The sequence below is a fragment of the Pinus tabuliformis genome, chromosome Q, assembly GCF_031772625.1.
Source record: "Pinus tabuliformis cultivar Carrire ecotype Pingquan chromosome Q, CPIR1, whole genome shotgun sequence".
NCBI lineage: Eukaryota > Viridiplantae > Streptophyta > Pinopsida > Pinales > Pinaceae > Pinus > Pinus tabuliformis.
This window is the reverse complement of record NC_142296.1, coordinates 814,610,967-814,630,888: the sequence shown is the minus strand read 5'-3', so window position 1 is coordinate 814,630,888 and position 19,922 is coordinate 814,610,967. Positions and strand designations below refer to the sequence as shown.

The 19,922-nt window shown below is 34.7% G+C and overlaps 1 protein-coding gene across 1 annotated transcript; it reads left to right on the top strand.

Annotated features, from left to right (window-relative positions):
- Positions 1–11,887: 11,887 nt before the first annotated feature.
- On the top strand, positions 11,888–16,773 carry LOC149222147 (ATP sulfurylase 1, chloroplastic-like). Its single transcript, XM_089385279.1, has 5 exons — positions 11,888–13,041; positions 14,944–15,349; positions 15,462–15,722; positions 16,035–16,121; positions 16,333–16,773. Exons 1-5 carry the CDS (start codon positions 12,473–12,475, stop codon positions 16,465–16,467), a joined length of 1,458 nt encoding a protein of 485 aa, XP_089241405.1. The 5' UTR covers positions 11,888–12,472; the 3' UTR covers positions 16,468–16,773.
- Positions 16,774–19,922: the final 3,149 nt, after the last annotated feature.

The following is a 19,922-nucleotide window of genomic DNA, read 5'->3' as shown; positions in this document are numbered from 1 at the left end:
CGATCTATCTATAACATCATAGTAATATTTTAGGAAGATATTGTCATTAGATAAACATTTGCTTACATTGGAAGAAGTCCCAGATTTGGAGGGATTTCCAATCACCCAACTTGAGTGCATAAACAACTTAATCAATTGACACATAATCACCAAATTGTATCCTCGAGATCTCTGCATTTTAAGTTATCGATCTTCCTCCATAATGGAAACATTGTTTTCACTCTAATCAGTGGCATTGTAGAACATCCACAACTTCCTCCAACCAAAATAATTCTTTCCTTATGGACATATGGGTCATCCACCATATCAGAAACCAAGTACCCCAACTCCACAACAGAGTCAACAACCCTCCGTATGAATTCATCCCTTGTTGAAGAAAGATTAATAACAAAAAAATCAGTCTCCCTTACAATTGTCTTCATAGAAATAATGAGAAGAACATGAATTTGATCAATGGTTGGATTCGATAGATTGCAGCTCTGCCAAGTACAAAAAGGATCCATTGGCCATGAAAATAGAAGAATATCTAAATATGGTAGTAGATAAAGTTCACTCCAGGTGATAACCATTACTAAATGGAAATTTAAATTTTTTGACATATATAAGATGCCATAAACTCGATCCCAAATAATAATCCAATTTGCAATTGGAGTGTTTACATCCAAACCTTTGCATCATGCATAAAGGATAGCATATAGGAATTTCAAACAATTTAAAAGCATTTATCACCATTGCGAGCATGACATTTGTGATTATTACATCAAATCTTTCTCCACAAATCTCTGAGAAAGGGGGGGAATTCCCATCACAACATCGTTGTTTGCAAGCATGACACCCACAATTATATACTCGTTGATAACTTCTTTCACAAACTAAATCTTGGTAGCAAGGAACCTATTTCTTTAGGCTTCTGCATCAATAAGACTTTGTAGTAACAATGTAGAAATTATTAGCACAAGGACATGAATGTCACCTCTCCAAACATCTATGCAGAGAGCATAGCATTATTTTTCTCACACGTTGAACCACAAATTGGCATGACAACATCATAAGACAATCCATTATACTCAATTTTCTCCATACTTTCTCATGCAAATGAGATTAGTTTATGTATACCTTTCAATAATGGAAACATAAAAATGATATGGAGGTGCTACTAATCAACATTTAGCTATGAAATAATGTTATCCATTGCTTACCAAGCCATTAGAATGGATCATATTTTCTGAACTTAGTTTCTTCATGTGCTTATTCTTGAATTTTTTTTCATTGGGCTAACTATTTCATCTACTGCCTCTTTCCTTACAAGTCTTGCACAACTCTTTTTTCATGTTTTGGATGAAAATGGGGATGAAATTTCCATAATTTTCTAAGAAAACAACCACTCATCTCATAATGAGTGCAGTAATTCTGTAACTGCAACTCCTTCTTGCCATTTTCTTCCTTGCGATATGGAAATTCTCTTCCAACAATTGGAAGCTTTATGATTGTAAAGCCCACAAAAAAAGTGAAATTTATGCCATAAATCATGAATGACATTACCATGTTTCATAGAATCAAAAGGGACTTTAGTGTAGTTAGGCATATACCTTTGATGCTTGTCTTTTTCATAGGTTTGCTGAGAAGGACTTGACACTATAGGAATTCCTTTTGAAGCATCACTTGCTTCAGTGGTTTTGGAACTATATCCAACATCGTCATTACCATATCCTAATCTAGCATATCGAGGTAGGTCTTCAAAATCAATGAGTTTTGTTATACTTTTTGCATGGTTTCCCAAGACATTTCCTTCATAACCCATATTCAATAACAGTTTTAATCCAATTCCTTGAGTGTGCTTCTCGAAGGAACTGCAACAAGCATCTTCTTGTGATGAAATTGAACATGAATGATTACAACATACCTCATTTAACTTAGAATTTTGACACTTTTCCAGGGCATCTTCCACAACTTGTAATTACAACTCCATCTCTTTGTGTCTATATTGAACCTCTTGCTTCTCATCTTCCAATGTTTTCAACTGCTTCCATAACTCAACACTTTCTCTTTCTTCATTATACGGTTCCTCCACCATATTTGTCATGGTTAATAATCCTTTAAGAAAAGTCCATTCATTACAAAGATTTGCAAAAATAGGATCAAAAGGATTCTCATCTCTTTGAATTGATATTTTCAGATCCTTCGCCTTGCTTAAGTTTAAAACCTATTAAGTATTCACACTAAGAAAAATAATCAACCTGCTCTCATACCAAAAACTATCTCAAATTAGACTGTTATAAAATTTCTTATTTGTCCTTACTTAAAGATACTTTGTATAGTCCACAAATTTATAGTCTTTGTCAAGAAATTTGATAACTTAGCTCTATTTTAAAGAAACAAAGTGAACAAGAAGCAATCACATAGAGACAACTTGCAAACTCATCTTGATAACTAAGTTCACTAGACCCCCTAGTTATGTCTCCAGATTCATTTAATGCGTGAATTTCTTTATTATTTATTTTAAAATAGGTGCTCTCCTTCTTTATAGCATGGTCTGAAATATTCTCGCAATATGTGGCTCATGCTCCCAAAAGACACAACCTTCTCCTTTATAAAAGGACTTAAGGCTCTCACATAGGTGGCTATTACCCTTCACCAGAAGGGCTATGCTTATTCAAAGAGTTTATAACATACTCTTGAACAAGATTACAAATTCATTTTCACTCCAAAAATCTCTCCAAAAGTTCTCACATAAGGAATTTAAATAATTCTCATGCCTCCAAAGTCTAAGGAGACCAGATCCACAAAAAGAGGATCTACAATATTTTTAAGGAGACTATAAGATCCACCAAAGTTGGATCTATAACAACTCAAGGGATAAAAATGAAAGAGAATCCCAACCATGTCCATGAGTCTCTCAATCAAGCCCATGAGACTCTCAACTTCTACTTGAGACTAGGGAACTAATTATGAGATGGATTCTCACACTTAAATAATTTCCTTTTTATAAATTAAGTGAAAAATACATGAGCCCTTTAGCCCACCTTAAGTGTTAATCATTTCCACATTTTTCCAAAGTTTTTGTGAGCTTTTCTTTGGTGTGCAAAGTTATTTTTCAATTCTTGATGTGCCAACAATGAAATCCTTTAAAATTTATCGAAGGTGGGGATCCTCTTGGATCAACAAAGGAGTGATACTTGTGGCTCGTGGGCTAATACAATGCACAAAACCTATTTTTTTCTCTCTATCTCTATCCTCTCTTAGCTACTATTCTCATCTATGAGAAAAAATGCACTTAAATAAAATGGAACCCCTTTTGCTTCAAGTGACCCAGTTATAACACAACCCAATAGCCTACTATTTGTTATGTTTGACTCCTCCAAATATTAACTAAAATTACAATATTAACTCTTATAGAGTATTCTTCATCGTGATCATATGGCTAGACCCTTTTTCGTAAATAATAAGGGATTACGTGACATCTTCTTGTATCAAGGTGGACAAAATAGAAAGGTCAAATTCTGGATGGCGTAACATTTGCATATAGACTTCAATTGAGGTGATTCTTGCATCGTTAGAAAGAAATTTGTGTATAGAATAGTGTTATGGGGTGCCATGCTTATGAAAAAATGGCTTACCCTCTAAAATGTGTCGTCCAATGCATAAAATGGCTTTCAAAAGGGTTTTAATCCCAATTCACCAAACTGGGACTCGATGGTAAAAATGCTCTTGTGAGTTGATTGCTCCAAGTTTTACACTCCATAAACATCAAAATGGATGACACATGATATAATTATCCAATTCGGATCAGTTATAGCCCAGGGTTTGTTGTGGACATTTTTTTTTAAGTTCAACTAGTGAGACATCTCTGGGGGGAATGAACTTCTTATCACTTGGATACACAAGGGTTTGCCAACATGTTTTTTGCCAATTGTGCTACCGCCCACAGAATGTTGTGGAGAAATGTGAGCATCGTCTTTGCTGGCACATTATCCAAGAAGTTTTGTGAAGTGAACCAAAAGCTTCACTTCATGACAATGCTCAAGAATATAAAACCGCAAAAAATAAAATACAATAAATAAATATTATTTATCATTATTGAATATATTGTATAAGATTGTTTACTTGAGAACACATGTAAGGTTTGAGAGGTCATGTCCTTGGAAAAAAGTGTAGTTATCATTAATTATAGTATAATAAATATAGAATAATGATCTATATCACTATAGTACAACATGCTTGATTATACATCATTATATAGTGGTAGTATTCTTTAGGTATATAATAATCACAACCCCCACAAAACCCCTAAAAATGCGTTGTATTTAAATGGGCAAGGAACAAACTTCTTTTAATTGAATGGATAATATTTTTATAATTGTCAATGACTAGATTAGGTTGAAGACACTAGGTGATGTGTTGTTTCAAGCCTTGAACAATATTGGCCCATTGAAAAAGGATCATGTGGAGTCTTTCTAGAACTCTCTAATGATAAGATTTTGGATTCAATCTTCTTTGTTGTTGATTTTGAGGCACATAGAACTTTGGATGCTTTGATATGTAAGTATAACATTGGTTCTGGTTAGGTACCTTGGGATATTGGTATGCTGATTCTAGAATGCTATGATTTCTATGATTTGGGTGTTGATACAATACCTTAATAAGTTGAACCTTCTTAATCTTTTCATATCATACTTGAGTTGGTGTGTTAGTGTGTGATATTGTTCATATGGTGCAATGATCGCTTCATCAATGACTGATGCAATGATAATCATCATTGGATATGTAGATGTTGAATTCTCATTGAATTATTTCTTGAACTCATTCTTTGGATGCTATTTTGGTGATAAAGCTTAATCAGTATGACACTTTGATTATCGAGGTTAATCAAATCCATTGAGTTTTCTTTATATGCACTACCAACTTCTAAAATATTTCTTGATTCAATTGGATTCTTTAAGGTTTATTTGCAGTGTTAACTTTTGAAAACTTCCTTGATTCACTTGCATCCATGGATATCTATTTGTACACTTTCAATATTGATTTATTCTTACATTTAAATTTTTTTTGATCTTGTAAGAAGGATTTGACTAATATCATTCAAATGGTTAATTTCCTTATGATTTGAAACGTTGAACTAGACTGAAACTATTCCATTCAAATCATTCAAATGGTTAATTTCCTTATTTTTATCTAACAATATTTTGTTAATTTTTCTCTTGGCAGCAGGTTGCTTGTCCTAAGATTCCTAATCATATTGAATCATGACATATTGTTGAATCAATAATTGATCCTTTGCTTATAAGTCACAATTCTCATTCTCTAATGCTCATAGTTGTTTTTGAGGTATTACAAAATTTTGTCTTCTTAAAATTATCTTCTAATTTAGATTGTAGAATATGCACTTTTTTATTAAGAGATTGGTTTTGTTCGCATAATTTATTTACTAAAGAACCTTAGCTTTTTTTTAAGATCTTTTAAATCTTCATAACTTTGTTGTAGTGATCCCTTATCACATTGGATTGTTGCATTTTTCATATGGTCTACATCTTTTGATGAGGGAACTTTTGTGCATGACTCCACTATGAAAACTTGTAGTGCTATCTTCTTTTCTTATATGAGTTGGTCAATTTTTATTTATTTATTTATTTTTATGTTTACAATGCTTGTCCCCAGTATTCCATCCAATTAGAACCTAGAATTATGTTTATCTAGATGGATATTGATTGCCACTTGCCCATTCCACCTAGACCTTTAGTCGGTTTCACCAATTTCCTTGATTATAGAAACATTTACTATTTTTAGCAGTTTTTCGGGTCCTGAACTTTCAAAGATATTTTGACCCCCCCTAAATGACGTTTTTTGAGGTCTGCAGCAGGCCTATAGCCATAAGTAGGGCTTGTTGCAAATCTTGTAGTACCCAGAGAGATATTTCTAACAAGGTATCGTACGCACCAAATGAAGATCATATGACCAAATTACGAGCCTGGGAAGTTGATTGCCCAACTAACCCCAACGGGGCCCACAAACTCTTGGCTTTCCATCTCCTGGGGTTAGGGTTTTGGTTGTTTAGGGTTTCCCTTTATTGTTCAATAGTAAAAAGGTCCTTAAGCCTCATTGTAACACAATTCAGAGGCATGTATCTGCCACATCCCTTCTTATAGATAAGCTACCATCGCTCGAGCTAGTTTATTTCCATTTTGTATGTAAGCATATTTCCATTCTTTGATATTAATGGAATGAAATTTTATTTCTGTTGCATCTCTATGTTTATGTTTATATTTGTATTATATTGCATTCCTGTATAAATTCAGATCATATGTCAACCTAATTATAATAGATATGTTACAACATTGAATTTGGATACAAGTTTATAATCATCAATCAATAGTTGCAAGTCCTAAATTTCAATTTACTTCTTGTCACTAGTGTCTTTTCTTACAAATATATTTAAACTCTAGAATTAAAAATTTATTCACCAAACCAATGTCAATATTGATTGTGCAAACAAATATCAATGATACTATCATTTCTTTAATAGTTCTTCTTTTGAGTTTTAATAATCCTAGGTTGAACTACCTATATTAGAAATCCCTCCTTCCTTCTCCTTATTGAAACCCATTTTTTTCAAAATATTCTACACAACTACAAATTGATACCTCATTTTAGGTATTAAATAATGCCTTCAATGTTGAATTATAATTTAGCTTAACGCACTTTATAATTATTTATATAGTACCTTGACTTAGATTTAAATAATGGTTGACCTTAACTTTTAGCCTTCACATCCAGTTGAACTTCATACTTAGAATTTTTACTTTTCTCTTCATTGAAACTAAGAAATGAATTTTATAACCTTTAATTAAACCTAGAAATATATGATTAACTAAGAAATGAATTTTATAACCTTTAATTAAACCTAGAAATATATGATTAAGAATGATATTTAACTTTCTTAAGAATATATCTGAAGAACTTAAATACTTTCACTTTTATTTAATTTAACCATAAATCTCATATAAACTTTAATATTTCCACTTTTTATATCATTTTGATATTTTACTTTTTACCAATATTTTCATGTTATTTACTTTTATGTGACTTGTTATAAAATTCATCGTAATTTATACAACTTGAGGCGATCTAATGGTTAAGAACAAGTGTGTCCTGATAAGAGGCAATTCTGGGTTGGGTAGAGTATGTACACCTCCGTAGACTTTAGTAGCCAAATCGTTGTGCAGAGACAGGTCCTTTCTCCTATAAACAAAAGAGTCTCATACACCAATTTGGTGCCTAGTTTAAACTTAAAACTAGATTATTATTATTATAAACCTTGCAACTTCTCACAATACCTAAACTTATTTTATCCTCCATGTAAAAAGAAATTTATTTTTATTTTTTAATCATGTGCCTAAACAATAAGTGCCTATATCACAAATGACTTTTTCATTAAAGAATATATTTCTTGCTATCCTCCTTAAATATTACTTGGGTTTTTATAAATCAAACGTATACGTTTTCCTTAGTTTCTTATTAATCAGCTTTAATACGACTCTAATAATATTTTATTTGTAATGATCTCCTCATGTCTAATGTAACACCCAAGTGATCGAGTAAGGAGTGCATTTTTTTTCTTCACAACCTTGATATGCCCATGTAGCCTTCCATTACAATGACAATTTTTATATATGTTATTGCGTAGGTTTTCACAATTATACATGATGTGCTTGAACTTTCTAGATCTAAATAGTATGTAAGATTTCACAACTTACACAGACTTCTATGCTTCTATGTAATGTTTTTTTTGATTAACTTTGATGCTTTTAAGGCACATGTAAGCTTTTATTTTAATTTTTTTTATTATTATTTTTAAGTGGAAATTCACTTTACTTATGCTAAACTATGGAATTTTTGTTTGACATAATAATTTTTCACGTGCACATTTAAACACTTCTTTTTTAGTACATTTTCCTACCAAATAAGTGGTAATTCAATTTACTCTTTATTTGACTTAGTACTTTTTGCATGAAATTTAAAAGCAATTGGAAACCTTTTTTTCTTTGTAAAATATTTTGGGGCAAAAGCCTAGAAATTAGAAGTCACATTCTACCTTCTGGACTTTTTCCGACAATCATCACTATAATATGGTTATAGAAGAATTGATAGAATCACAATTTTCCATTACTAGAATTGTATTTTTGAATGGATAAATGGTTTATATTCTTTCAATAACCCATATTTCACTTGGATTCTACAATCTCAACAATTAATAAATGTTTTTCCAATAATTAATCTAAAATTTTAGATGGATTTGGGACAAAAATTATCAGAAAAATATGATTGAAAAATGTTTAGATCGCATCATATTTGGACTACATAATTTTTCACTAGCAAAATTGGACAATTAACCAACCCATTGAAACCAATTTCTCAAAGAATGAGCCATAAATTCTTATTACCATGAAAAAACCAAAATTGACTACAAGTCAACCAAACAACTGCTTTGATACTAATTGAAGTGAATTAAGTGGTTCACCTCATGATGTCAACATTTATGAATATAAAACTCCATTGAATACATTACAATAAATAATATTAATTTATTATAAATTATTACATTGTGTAATATTGTTTTCTTGAGAGTATATAATGGATGTGTAAAAGTCCACATAGGATTTGATAAGCCATTTCCTTTGGGAATATATATGACTATTAGTAACTACAATATAATAAATATAGAATAGTCTATATGTTTACTAGTACAAAATATATGATTATACACCATTACATGGTGGTGATATCATAAGGTATTGTACATTTTGATTCAATGGAAGGATACATAGATTAAAAATGCTACATGGAAACTATTGGAGATCACTAGGTAGTATAATGTGAAATCAATCAATGAAAGATGTTTCATTAAAAAATGTCCACTAGTTAGTGATTAAGGTCACATTAATGCAAGTCCACTAGGTCATTAAGGTTATGGTCAATTAGAAATTATATAGTGGTAGAAACTTAATAATTAGTTATTAAGTGAATATTATTGTGTTTGGAGCTTTGCTAATGTTGGAGGTTTCCTCTTAAGAACATGGTGTTCAATTCTAAATATCAATAAAGTTTACCTACTATGTTATTTTTTAATTCTGGTTTTTTAATTGGGAACCAACATTCAACCTCTAATAGCGTAATAAATGCTATATAGGCTGAGATATACACTAATAGAGCTAAAATCATTTATATCCAATGGTATATCCTAGTCTATATGACACTTATTACTCTATTGAGGGGTGCATATTGATTGCTTTGTTTATTTGAATTTTTAGTTGCATTTAGATCTATTTCACTTTGAATATTCTATTTTTGCTATCGAGAAACATCACAACTAGGAACCTATGGGATTTCACAACAATGTTAGATTTTCTATTGAGTAGTTTTAGTGACACTCTAAAACAAAACCATTATTGTTGTTATCTTCCCTAATAAGGCCACAATTGGGTAAAATCTTAGAAATAATGGCTTGGCTAAATTAAGTTAGAAAAATAATTGTTATGAAAGTCAACTAAGAGAAATGGAATTGGTGCATAGTTGCGTAAATTCAAAAATAGCCTTATATTTGGTTTTTGACAAAAATGAAAAAACTAGAAATTTAAATAAGGCAATGCACCATTTCCCTTCAATCACATAATTTCCACAAACAAAATTTAACATTTATTCATTCTCCACGTCACCATAACTCTTTGTTGAGAAATCTAGGGGCAACTAGATTAGGTGATTTCTCTTACTTTGATAATTGCTTGGGATGCATTTTTACTTAACTTGATTAGCTTCTTCTTTCACGTGATTATTTTTAGTGTTTTATATCATCAAACATCTACCAAACAATGAAGGTCAATGTAGGTTGTCAGCCAAGGCCAAAACATCTACATTTGGGAGTAAAACCCACAAGAACTCTTCTCTTCTTATAAAACTTCAAATGGCGAATTCCAAGACCTATGACCCTTGACAAAGACCCCTTGAAGACCAAGTCAAACTTCTCCTTGATGAACTTACTTCCCACAATGTTAACCCAAGTCAAACTAGTTTCACAACTGCTGTAACTGCTCCTTTCGGACCTGCAACTTGTGATTGTAGCTTTCGACCTCTTGAAGTCTCTGAAATTTTTGCACGTGACTGTCTTTAGGGCAATTTTTAGTCCTCCTCCACTTGCTTGACTTGATTTATTTTCCTTAAGACTTCGACTTTCGAGGTAAACTTTTTGATACCTTAAAACTTCTTTTGCAGATTTGTAATTTGGTCCTTGCTGTAATGAGATGATGCCCTAGATGTCACACGTGTGGAGGAAAGTAACCCAAAACAACTCTTGAAACTTCGTTTTCCACTTTCCTTAGGATCTCCTCTTTTCGTTACTCGTTTTCTTCTTAGATTGAACTTGCTTGTTTCCTCCTCCAAATGAGGTCGAGCTCTCTTATATATAGTATCTCTAGAATGTCAAATAACCCTTTCATGAGGCCGACTTGTCACTTTGTAGGCCGACACGCTCTTTCTTGAAGGCCAACTTGTAGCAGCTAGGTTGACTTGTCTTGAAGGGGGACTTTGACACAATCTATGACTAAATAATTTATTTTACATGATTCAACATGCCCAATGGGGTCTTCTTCGTATGACAATGACTCAATTGACTTGATGACTCTATGACAAACCTAGAAGCACTTAATGGGTGCTTGACCTATAAATAAATTTACCTTCAACATGAAACCCATGCATCAAGAATGACAATAATAAATTTCTTTCTCTTTAATAACAAATACATAAAATCATAATTACATATGTCATTATGAAGACCAAACCTAGTTACACGTTTCAATGGTATTCTTTATCTCATACTTTGAGCTCTAGTTTTTCCTTCAACTCAAACAAAATCCCCAAAATTATGTATATGATCTCCCCTCTATCTCTTTTTCTATTAGTAAAATTGATAAATTTTCAAAAATCTCCTAAAAATAAATTAAAATTGAACCTAACCAACCACCATTACAACTATTAAAATAAATACACATACTTACAAGCTACATCTATAAATTTAAAATACTCAAACCTAAACTATTCCATTTATCTTTTTATTTAAAAAACTCATTCCCTAAATTCTTATTTGGTTATTTTAAAAAAATAAAAAAAGTGATATCATGGAAAAAAGAAGAAGAAGAGAGAAAGATATAAACTAACCGATATTTGTTCAAACAAAAAAAATAGATACAATGTATCTTCGAAAGAAATAGGTTAGATACAATGCTTTATATATTTTTTTTTGAAAAATATTCTTGGCACTGGGTCCAAATTCTGCCTATTTGTTGTCTATATCATATCTCTCCATATTATATCTCAGTGATCTCCAAAATCTTTTGCTTACAAATTTTCTCCTATGAATAAATACAAAATATAGCCCTTTTCGTGCTGAAAAATATATATAATTGGTTTCAATGGGTATGTTTCCCGACAAAATTCAAAAAATAAAAATTAGAAAACAAAAGTCAAAATTGATGTGAAAATATTTGAAGTTTTAGGTTTGGTATAAAATAGATGGCTGATGTCCGGGTTGTGGTTACTCCCTCTCGTCTCTAAAAGGCAAAGGCATGCACCTCCGGAATCCACCACAAAATATATAATATCCGCCATTGAACCTTGGTGACCGCACAAATGGAATGGAATGATGAAGATTGAAAGTATGTCCCTTCTTTACCCTTAAAAAAGAAGAAAAAGACACAAGGTTCCTTGACCATTACAGGTAGAACACAGACAGACAAAGAAACTCATTCATGTTATGGATCCGGAAGATATAACCACACAAACTCATTCATGTTATAAAGTAGAATTTGTGGAGCATAAATCATGTTGATAAAGGCCGGCAGAAACCGCCTGGAAAATACAGAAAAACTAACGAATTTAGACACAAACTCTTCAGGTATATAAAAAATAAAACATGAGGAGGCAGGATTTGTTGTGATTCTGGGTTGTGCGACCAGAACAAGGGCAGGTTCATCCCCCCAAAGAGCCGTGAGCAGAAGATTCCGTTTTACAATATCCATTCATTCCATTCCATGACCTATCACGCCGCCGCCTCGCCGGACCCATGCAAACCACCTCAAATATAAAAGGCTCGCCGAATCCCCTCACATACCCAAGTGCCATTTCAATGTCTGGCTCAGTATTGCGATAAGCGGTTGCCATTTTAATGTCTGGCTCAGTATTGCGATAAGCGGTTGTCAAAATTTAGTGTTGAGCCTCAAGTTTCTGGGTGTCCAACTCGCGCATTGCCACGCCCCTTACGAGGAACAATAATTTTATTTGGCAGTGCTGACGCGAAGACCTCCGCACGGAAGTTTAACGACCTGAGGATTTGCGAGGGAAAATTGAGAGTGTGCGTGTTTATTTCTGCCCAAATTGAATTGAAGGCGAGTTTACATTTTTCTTTTTGGGGAGGGTGGTGTATAAAATGGCTTTGGCAGGTGCCGTTGTTGCTAGAGCACCTACTAAGGGTTGTCCATTTGTTTCTGGGTTTATGTTGAATGAGCCCCTCCAAAACTCCTTGCCCAAGAATTCTGTGCTTTTTAGTTCCAAGGCCAATTTATTTCCCACCCCCATGTCGTCTTCCCCGTCTCCTTCATTTTCCGGAATTGTATTGAGAAAGGGCTTCAGTGTGAGGTCTTCTCTGATTGAGCCAGATGGAGGGAGGCTGGTGGATCTGGTAGTCCCAGAAAGCGATAGGGCTTCAAAGAGGGATGAGGCTGCTTCTTTGCCTCAGATTCAGATAAGTAGGATTGATTTAGAATGGGTTCATGTTCTGAGCGAAGGATGGGCTAATCCTCTCAGCGGCTTCATGAGACAGGCCGAGTTCCTTCAAGCACTTCATTTCAATTTCCTCAGGTTGGAGGATGATTCCATTGTCAATATGTCCATTCCTATTGTATTGGCCATTGATGATTTGCAGAAGGAGGCCATTGGTAATTCCAAGGATGTTTCTCTTTTGGGTCCAGGTGGCAATCTTGTGGCGATTCTTCGCAAGTAAGTGTCCCTTCCTGCTTTCTCCGCTTTGAGCTATGCTTCTATAGGCGCATATGATTGCAATTTTTATGGGTGGGGTGCTGCTAAGACAAGGCTCATTGAAGTAGGGAAAATTCCCCCCTTAAGATTGTCTACTACGCCTCTGCTGTGTAGACGATATACAAACTTCTATAATGTCAATTACATTCACTTTTGAAATTTCGGGCGAGCTATCGAGTCCTAGACGATTCACTTAAAATGGTGTAAAGCGGGATATGTGGGAAAGATTAGGGGAATTTGGTGGAGTAGATTAATTTATTACCTGGAATTTTGTCCTCCGTAGTGCTGGAAACTTGCGTTGTTACAGAAACATGGGGGTAACATTTTAACTCTTTATTGTCTTGGAATAGTCTTAATACGTAACAGCATCTGCTATCAATATGGTGTGGCCATTTAAGTCGTGCTGGTTGATATGCTTGCACTTTGTAGGCCACTGTTAAATCATTTTAATTTAGCAATAATTTTCTCGAACTGTCATTTCTTGTTTCTAAGCTATAAGCGAAGTGGGTTTTACTATGTGGAAAATGCTTATCATGGTTAAGCATGCCTCAACCAGAGGAGTCTAGTGATAGGTGACCTCCCTGTGATGTCATGGTTACTGGGGCAAGTTCTAGAATGGGCAACCAAGAAAGGCACACCGAAACATCTAACTGATTAGGCAACACAGAAAAAGCAAACTCCTCCCTTTTTGGCAACATCTGAAACTGAAAAAGAAGGAACCCTCTAAAACATCCAAAACAGTTAAAAAAGAAACATCTGAATGTATTTGTTTTATCTAATAATGTAGTTGGCTTTTACTATGTGGAAAATGCTTACCATGGTCAAGCATGCTTGAACCATGCTTGAACCAGAGGAGTCTTGTTATAGGCGACCTTGTGATTTCATGGTTACAGGGGCAAGTTCTAGAATGGGCAACCAAGAAAGGCACACTAATCAGAAAAATCTAACTGATTGGGTAACGGAGAAAATACACACCCCTCCTTCCTTCGCAACATCTAAAACTAGAAAATAAGGAAACATTTAAAACCAGTAAAAAAGGAAACATCTCAATGTATTTGCTTTGAAATAATGTATAGTTGATTTTTATCTAAGATATTTTGTAATTAAATTTATAAGGAGAATCTTATAAAATGCTCATCTGTCCCTCATGATAAAACTGTGGGAGTTTTTTCCGGAACTTCTAAGTTATTTTCTTTCTCGAATCTACATGGTTATATATGTGATTTTCTGGACAATTTCCGGATCTGCATGTAGATCACAGAAGCATGAACAATCCTATGTGATATATGTCTCTGGTTTCATTCCCTACTTCATCACCCCTGTGAACATCTGTTTGTTGGTTGCAAGTCCAGATAGTAATGATTGACATTATGTGATTTATTTTGCTGATTTGAAGCCTATTTCTTCATCACTCCACTGTAAGGTTCTGCTTAACTGGTTCAAATCTTCTTGGCCCGTGTGGTTCTATTTAACTGATTTATTTCACGTGTTTTAAGCTCACTTCTTCACTCCTTTGAAGTTCTGGTTAACTGATTCGTTTTCTCCACCCCTGCGAAGTTATATTACCGGTTTCAATCCCACTTCCCCTTGTGAAGTTCTGGTTAACCCAAGAGGACCAGGAGGTAATGGTTAATGTTTGAGATTAATTTCACTCGTTTCACCCCTGTTAATGTCTAATCAAGTTGATGAGAAATTGATCATTATTAAAACTTTGGATATGCATTAATCTTGAGAATTGATAGCTCATAATGTCGGACTGCTGAATCGCCCAATCTCTATTTTCTGTAACATTATTGCTAAATCTCGTTTTCTTTAAGGTTACAAGTTACAACAGTGATTGAGGCCAAGCTTTGCCTTTTGCAGCATTGAAATATATAAACACAATAAAGAAGAAAGGATTGCAAGAACATGGGGAACAACAGCACCAGGATTGCCCTATGCAGAAGAGGTAATAATTTCTGCAGGAAATTGGCTAATTGGAGGGGATCTGGAGGTCCTTGAGCGGATCAAGTACAATGATGGCCTTGATCACTATAGGCTCTCTCCGAAGGAGCTCCGTGAAGAGTTTGAGAGACGTGAGGCAGATGCCGTTTTTGCCTTTCAACTGAGAAACCCTGTACACAATGGGCATGCCTTGCTAATGACTGACACTCGCAGGTGCCTTCTTGAAATGGGATACAAAAATCCTATTTTGCTGCTTCATCCATTGGGAGGGTATATAAAGGCAGATGATGTGCCTCTTAGTGTGCGAATGGAACAACACAAGAAGGTAACTATTCTTTATACTAGACCAGATGCAGTCTTCGGAAGGTCATGTCACTAGCACAAGAATGACTTACCTTTGTATCATGATATTAACTTTTTGCACCCTTTTTCCTCAGGTTCTTGAAGAAGGTTTGCTTGACCCAGATAAAACAGTTGTTGCTATTTTCCCATCACCCATGCATTATGCAGGACCAACAGAAGTCCAATGGCATGCAAAGGCAAGGATAAATGCAGGGGCTGACTTTTATATTGTGGGACGTGATCCTGCTGGCATGAGTCATCCTATGGAGAAACGGGACTTGTATGATCCAGATCACGGGAAGATGGTTTTGAGTATGGCCCCTGGACTTGAGAGGCTCAACATTCTGCCATTTAGGGTATCAACTATTCGCCTTGCACTTTAGTTGCATAGAGCATAAATGGTTCTCTATATTTGATAAAGCTATGGGAACTTCAAAGATGCTGCTGCTAAGAAATCAATAGGATAATTATATCTTTATTATCTGTAATTCACAAACTCTGAATCAATGTTCTTTAAAGAGCATTTTACGTTCTCTCAATATTCCTTGTAATGATCATTCAGTGAATGCACTAGCTTGTTGTAGCTTTTGTTTTACCTTTCTGAATGACTGTTTCAACGTTTTAACGACTCCAAGATTTGAAATGGTTTCCTCTTTAAATCTGCACAGGTTGCTGCCTATGACAAAGTGCAAAAGAAAATGGCATTTTTTGATCCATCGCGGCCCCAAGATTTCCTTTTTATTTCGGGCACTAAGGTATGTATTAAATGATGGATGTGCTGTTCTTTTGACGCTATCACTGGTTATAATGCACTTATTATTATAAGTTTTCTGCCATCTAAGCACTTCTTTGATTGACATTAATACCTTTTTGTTGATTAATTCAAGTGCTTTGATGGACCTGTTTTTCACCATATAAGGCTGAGAGATTACAGAGAATTTAACTGGTACAATTTCCATGGCACAGATGCGTGGTTATGCGAGGAATGGGGAGAACCCTCCTGATGGTTTCATGTGTCCTGGTGGTTGGAAAGTCTTGGTCGAGTACTACCAGAGCTTGCAGGCTGACATGGAACAACCAAAGGTTGCTGTACTTGCCTAGGAACATTATAGATGTATGATCACGTGATTTTGAAAGTGAAAATTACATCATACATGTAACTGTTTCCTGTCAATTTCCACTGAATTCATTTATTGCATCATCAGTCTTTTGTCAAAAGAAGAGCCCACTTAATGGATTTTACCATGTGGGAATGCAAAATTTTGTTTTCTGGCTGCATCTCAATTGATTTCAACAACTGATCAATCTATAACAGGCTAGATGCCTTCATGCAGAACTGTCTATTCTGTTTTTGTAACAAGAGCACTAAAAATGGAAATCCAATAGCAAGTCGTTGATTTCAGGTTTGCTCCGACCTTCGGTTGAACCATTAGCAAGGTTGATGTTGTTAGGAATTGATATAGCCCGGTCTTCCAATATTTGCAGTCTTTGCTGCGGTTATTTTCATTTACAAAATCCTTGAAGCTGGTGAACAATGAGGGATAAGGGTGGAGATGGAGATTTAGAATCAAATGATTACGATGACTAATTTCTTCCTCTACTACTGTTTGTTCTTTTCACATGTAATTGAATCGTCATTTGTGCTATTGATAAAGTTGGTTATTGAATCAATCAATTGAAAATCCCTTCCTGGTTAATAGCTGACTGTTGGCTCACCTCGTTCTGAAACCATAGTCATGGTAATTAACACATCGCAAATTTAACCGTTAGAGAAAAAGTTCCCCATTCAAGACTTTTTGGTCTAGGTGGGTTAATATCTGCCTTTCATTATACAAATGAGTTTTAGGAGTTAAAATATAGAACAAGCAACACAAACTGATATTTATTGATAATATAATAGAGGAATCGAGGTTATGTGGACGGATAGAAGTCTGTGAAATATTCTCATAATTTATAGCTGTTAGAGAAAAAAGCTTCCCTAGTCAAGACTTTTCGGTGTGGGTGGGTTAATATTTGCTTGGAGTTAAAAATATAGAACAAGCAACATAAACTAATATTTATTGATAATGTAATAAAGGAATCGAGGTTATGTGGAGGAACAAAACTATGTGAAATATTGACACCCCATAAATTATAGCTGTTAGAGAAAAATTTCCCCATTAAGGACATTTTGGGGGTTAATATTTGCTTTTCATTATTCAAAGGGGTTAGGAGAGTTAAAATATAGAACAATCAACAGAAACTGATATCTATTGATCATGTAATAGAGGAATCGAGGTTATGTGGACTCCCCATAATTTATGGATAAGGAGTAGACATGGAAAGATGTGATGGTTTACTTGAAGCAATGTACTACCAAAGGGACTAAAGGCTTATTAATAATACTAGTACCCTCCTTTGGAATTACTTGCCACTTGTCTATTATGTTGATGTGCTTTAATTTTGATCTAATCCGATTTCTTTATTAATATCCTTATTACTGGAAGAATTGTTATGTTTCACGAAATATGTCGTTAGAATTCACAAAGCGCAAAATTCTTTGCAGCATTTGAGCTCTGATAACTAATGAACTTAGCAAAGCCTCTCCAGGAATTTGATTAAAAGTGCATCTAGAAATATATGATGATTGAAGAACCCCAATAAATTGCAGCCTTTGAATAACAAGTAAACTTAGCAAAGCCTGTTGAGGGCTTTGATTAAAAGTGCATGTGGAATATGATGATTGAAGAACCCCAATCACTAAGAATTATTAAATCCCTTTTTAACTTTAAAAGCATTAGCCCTTGAAAATGCTAATATTTTGGGGTTTTATTAGCGGATCGAGTGAGGAGGAGTTAATTGTTTGTGACCTATCTTAACACTTACACCCAGGTGAAAGTGAATTCTTATTTTTGGCCGGGATCAAGTGAATTCCTCACACTTACTGCACTGGATTGCTTTAGGCAAAAGTGAGTTCTTATTTTTCCCTTATTTTATAGCTACACACTTGCTGCCCTTTGATTGCCTTTCAAGGCTTCATCAAAGAAGAAGTAGTTCTGCTTGTTTTGAGATCATCTTTGGAGTTTTTCCTTTGTCATTTTGAGTTGCCAAGTCAAGCTTTTCTTTGGTTTTCCAGTCTATAACAGGGTTGGTTCTTTCTAGACCCACCCTTTAGTAGTATATCTTTTAACCACAACTTTTCTTCTGCTTTTAACACTAATACAATTTTCCTTCGAGCCCCTTTTGCCCAAACTGTTTTGATAATAAGTCCCATGGCTTGCGCGACAACCTGCCTTTTGAGTGAGAATTGATTGTGGCAAAAAGGATTTGTCCCTAGCCGATCAGCTTCTCCACCTTAAGAATTTGGTGTCCGATGGATGCCGTCAATACCTCTTGAGAATTGGCTTGTTCATGAATGTGCTAGGATTTTGTCTACTCCATAAGATGGGACATGTCCTTTCAATCTGTGTGGCATAGTACTCAGTCTCCCAAGTTCTGCAAAAACAATATACCAAACTGTCTTACATGAATTCGCATTTCAGAAATAAATGAATCGAGGTTTCTTCTTTTTGTTTTACATAGAGGGCACCTTGAAGAGTCTCCTAATTCCTTTCTTTTTCAAGTTTTCAGCTATAAAAAAAATTCCGTGAGCCAAAATCCAACAATTTTTTTTCCAGCAGAAAAAAACGAACTTCGCTTTTCATTCAAAAAGCGAGTTTACATAGTCATAGATCTACTTCAGGCGCATCCAAAATACATAGATAGTGTCTATTATAATGTCCCTATTATAGTGCACTTCCGGAGCTTCATCCATATATAACAGATCTTGAAACAATTTAGAAACTGCCTACGTTTACCCATCTAAACACTCCCCCCTCCAAAGAAAAAGCATTGAGCCACAGTGCTGAAACTGAGAAATTACACGAAAATAACTAAATTCCAAAACTAGATAAAATGTGGTCAGACTACTTTTAGATGTCTATTCCCTAACCTCTGTAGCATATCTGCAGCCTTCTTTTGATAGGGAATCTGCCTCGTTGTTCTGTTCACGGTATATATGAGCGACCGAAATCCTAGGAAAGGACATGATCATTCTGTCCATCCAATGCGTGAGTTCCGCTGCATCAAATTTATATCTCTGATTTGCCCTTTCAACAACAGTCTAGTCAAAATACAACATAATATTCTGATTTTTTGGCAAACCCTCACATTGACTTCCAGGTGGCAGAGTTTGAAAGATTGGTTTCCATGGGAACGCCCACCCCCTACGATCATGAGATTCTCTACCCGCTGGAAGAGCCCCATGAAGTTCAGTAAGCAAGCAATCCCATTGATCATTTAGCCACTTTGGTAGGTTCATACTTCCTCAACGTTTCTAGAGTACATCCGCTGAAAACTCCCATTCAGAATACCAAGAACAAAGATTACGAGGCTACTTCTGTTCCATCAACTCATCGAGTTATGGAACCCGACTTAAGGGAGGATTTGATCTTCCCATAAACGGATTATAGGTCCACTTCCACTTACCCATGAGTGATGAGATGAGCTGACACTTTACATAATTTCCATATCTTCTT

What these genes read in the sequence shown, in the direction of transcription:
- LOC149222147 (XM_089385279.1), top strand. Translation starts at nt 12,473, where the DNA reads ATGGCTTTGGCAGGTGCCGTTGTTGCTAGAGCACCTACTAAGGGTTGT. An exon ending in CTTGTGGCGATTCTTCGCAA is followed by an intron (nt 13,042 to 14,943) that starts GTAAGTGTCCCT and finishes TGCCTTTTGCAG; the next exon opens with CATTGAAATATATAAACACA. An exon ending in GAATGGAACAACACAAGAAG is followed by an intron (nt 15,350 to 15,461) that starts GTAACTATTCTT and finishes CTTTTTCCTCAG; the next exon opens with GTTCTTGAAGAAGGTTTGCT.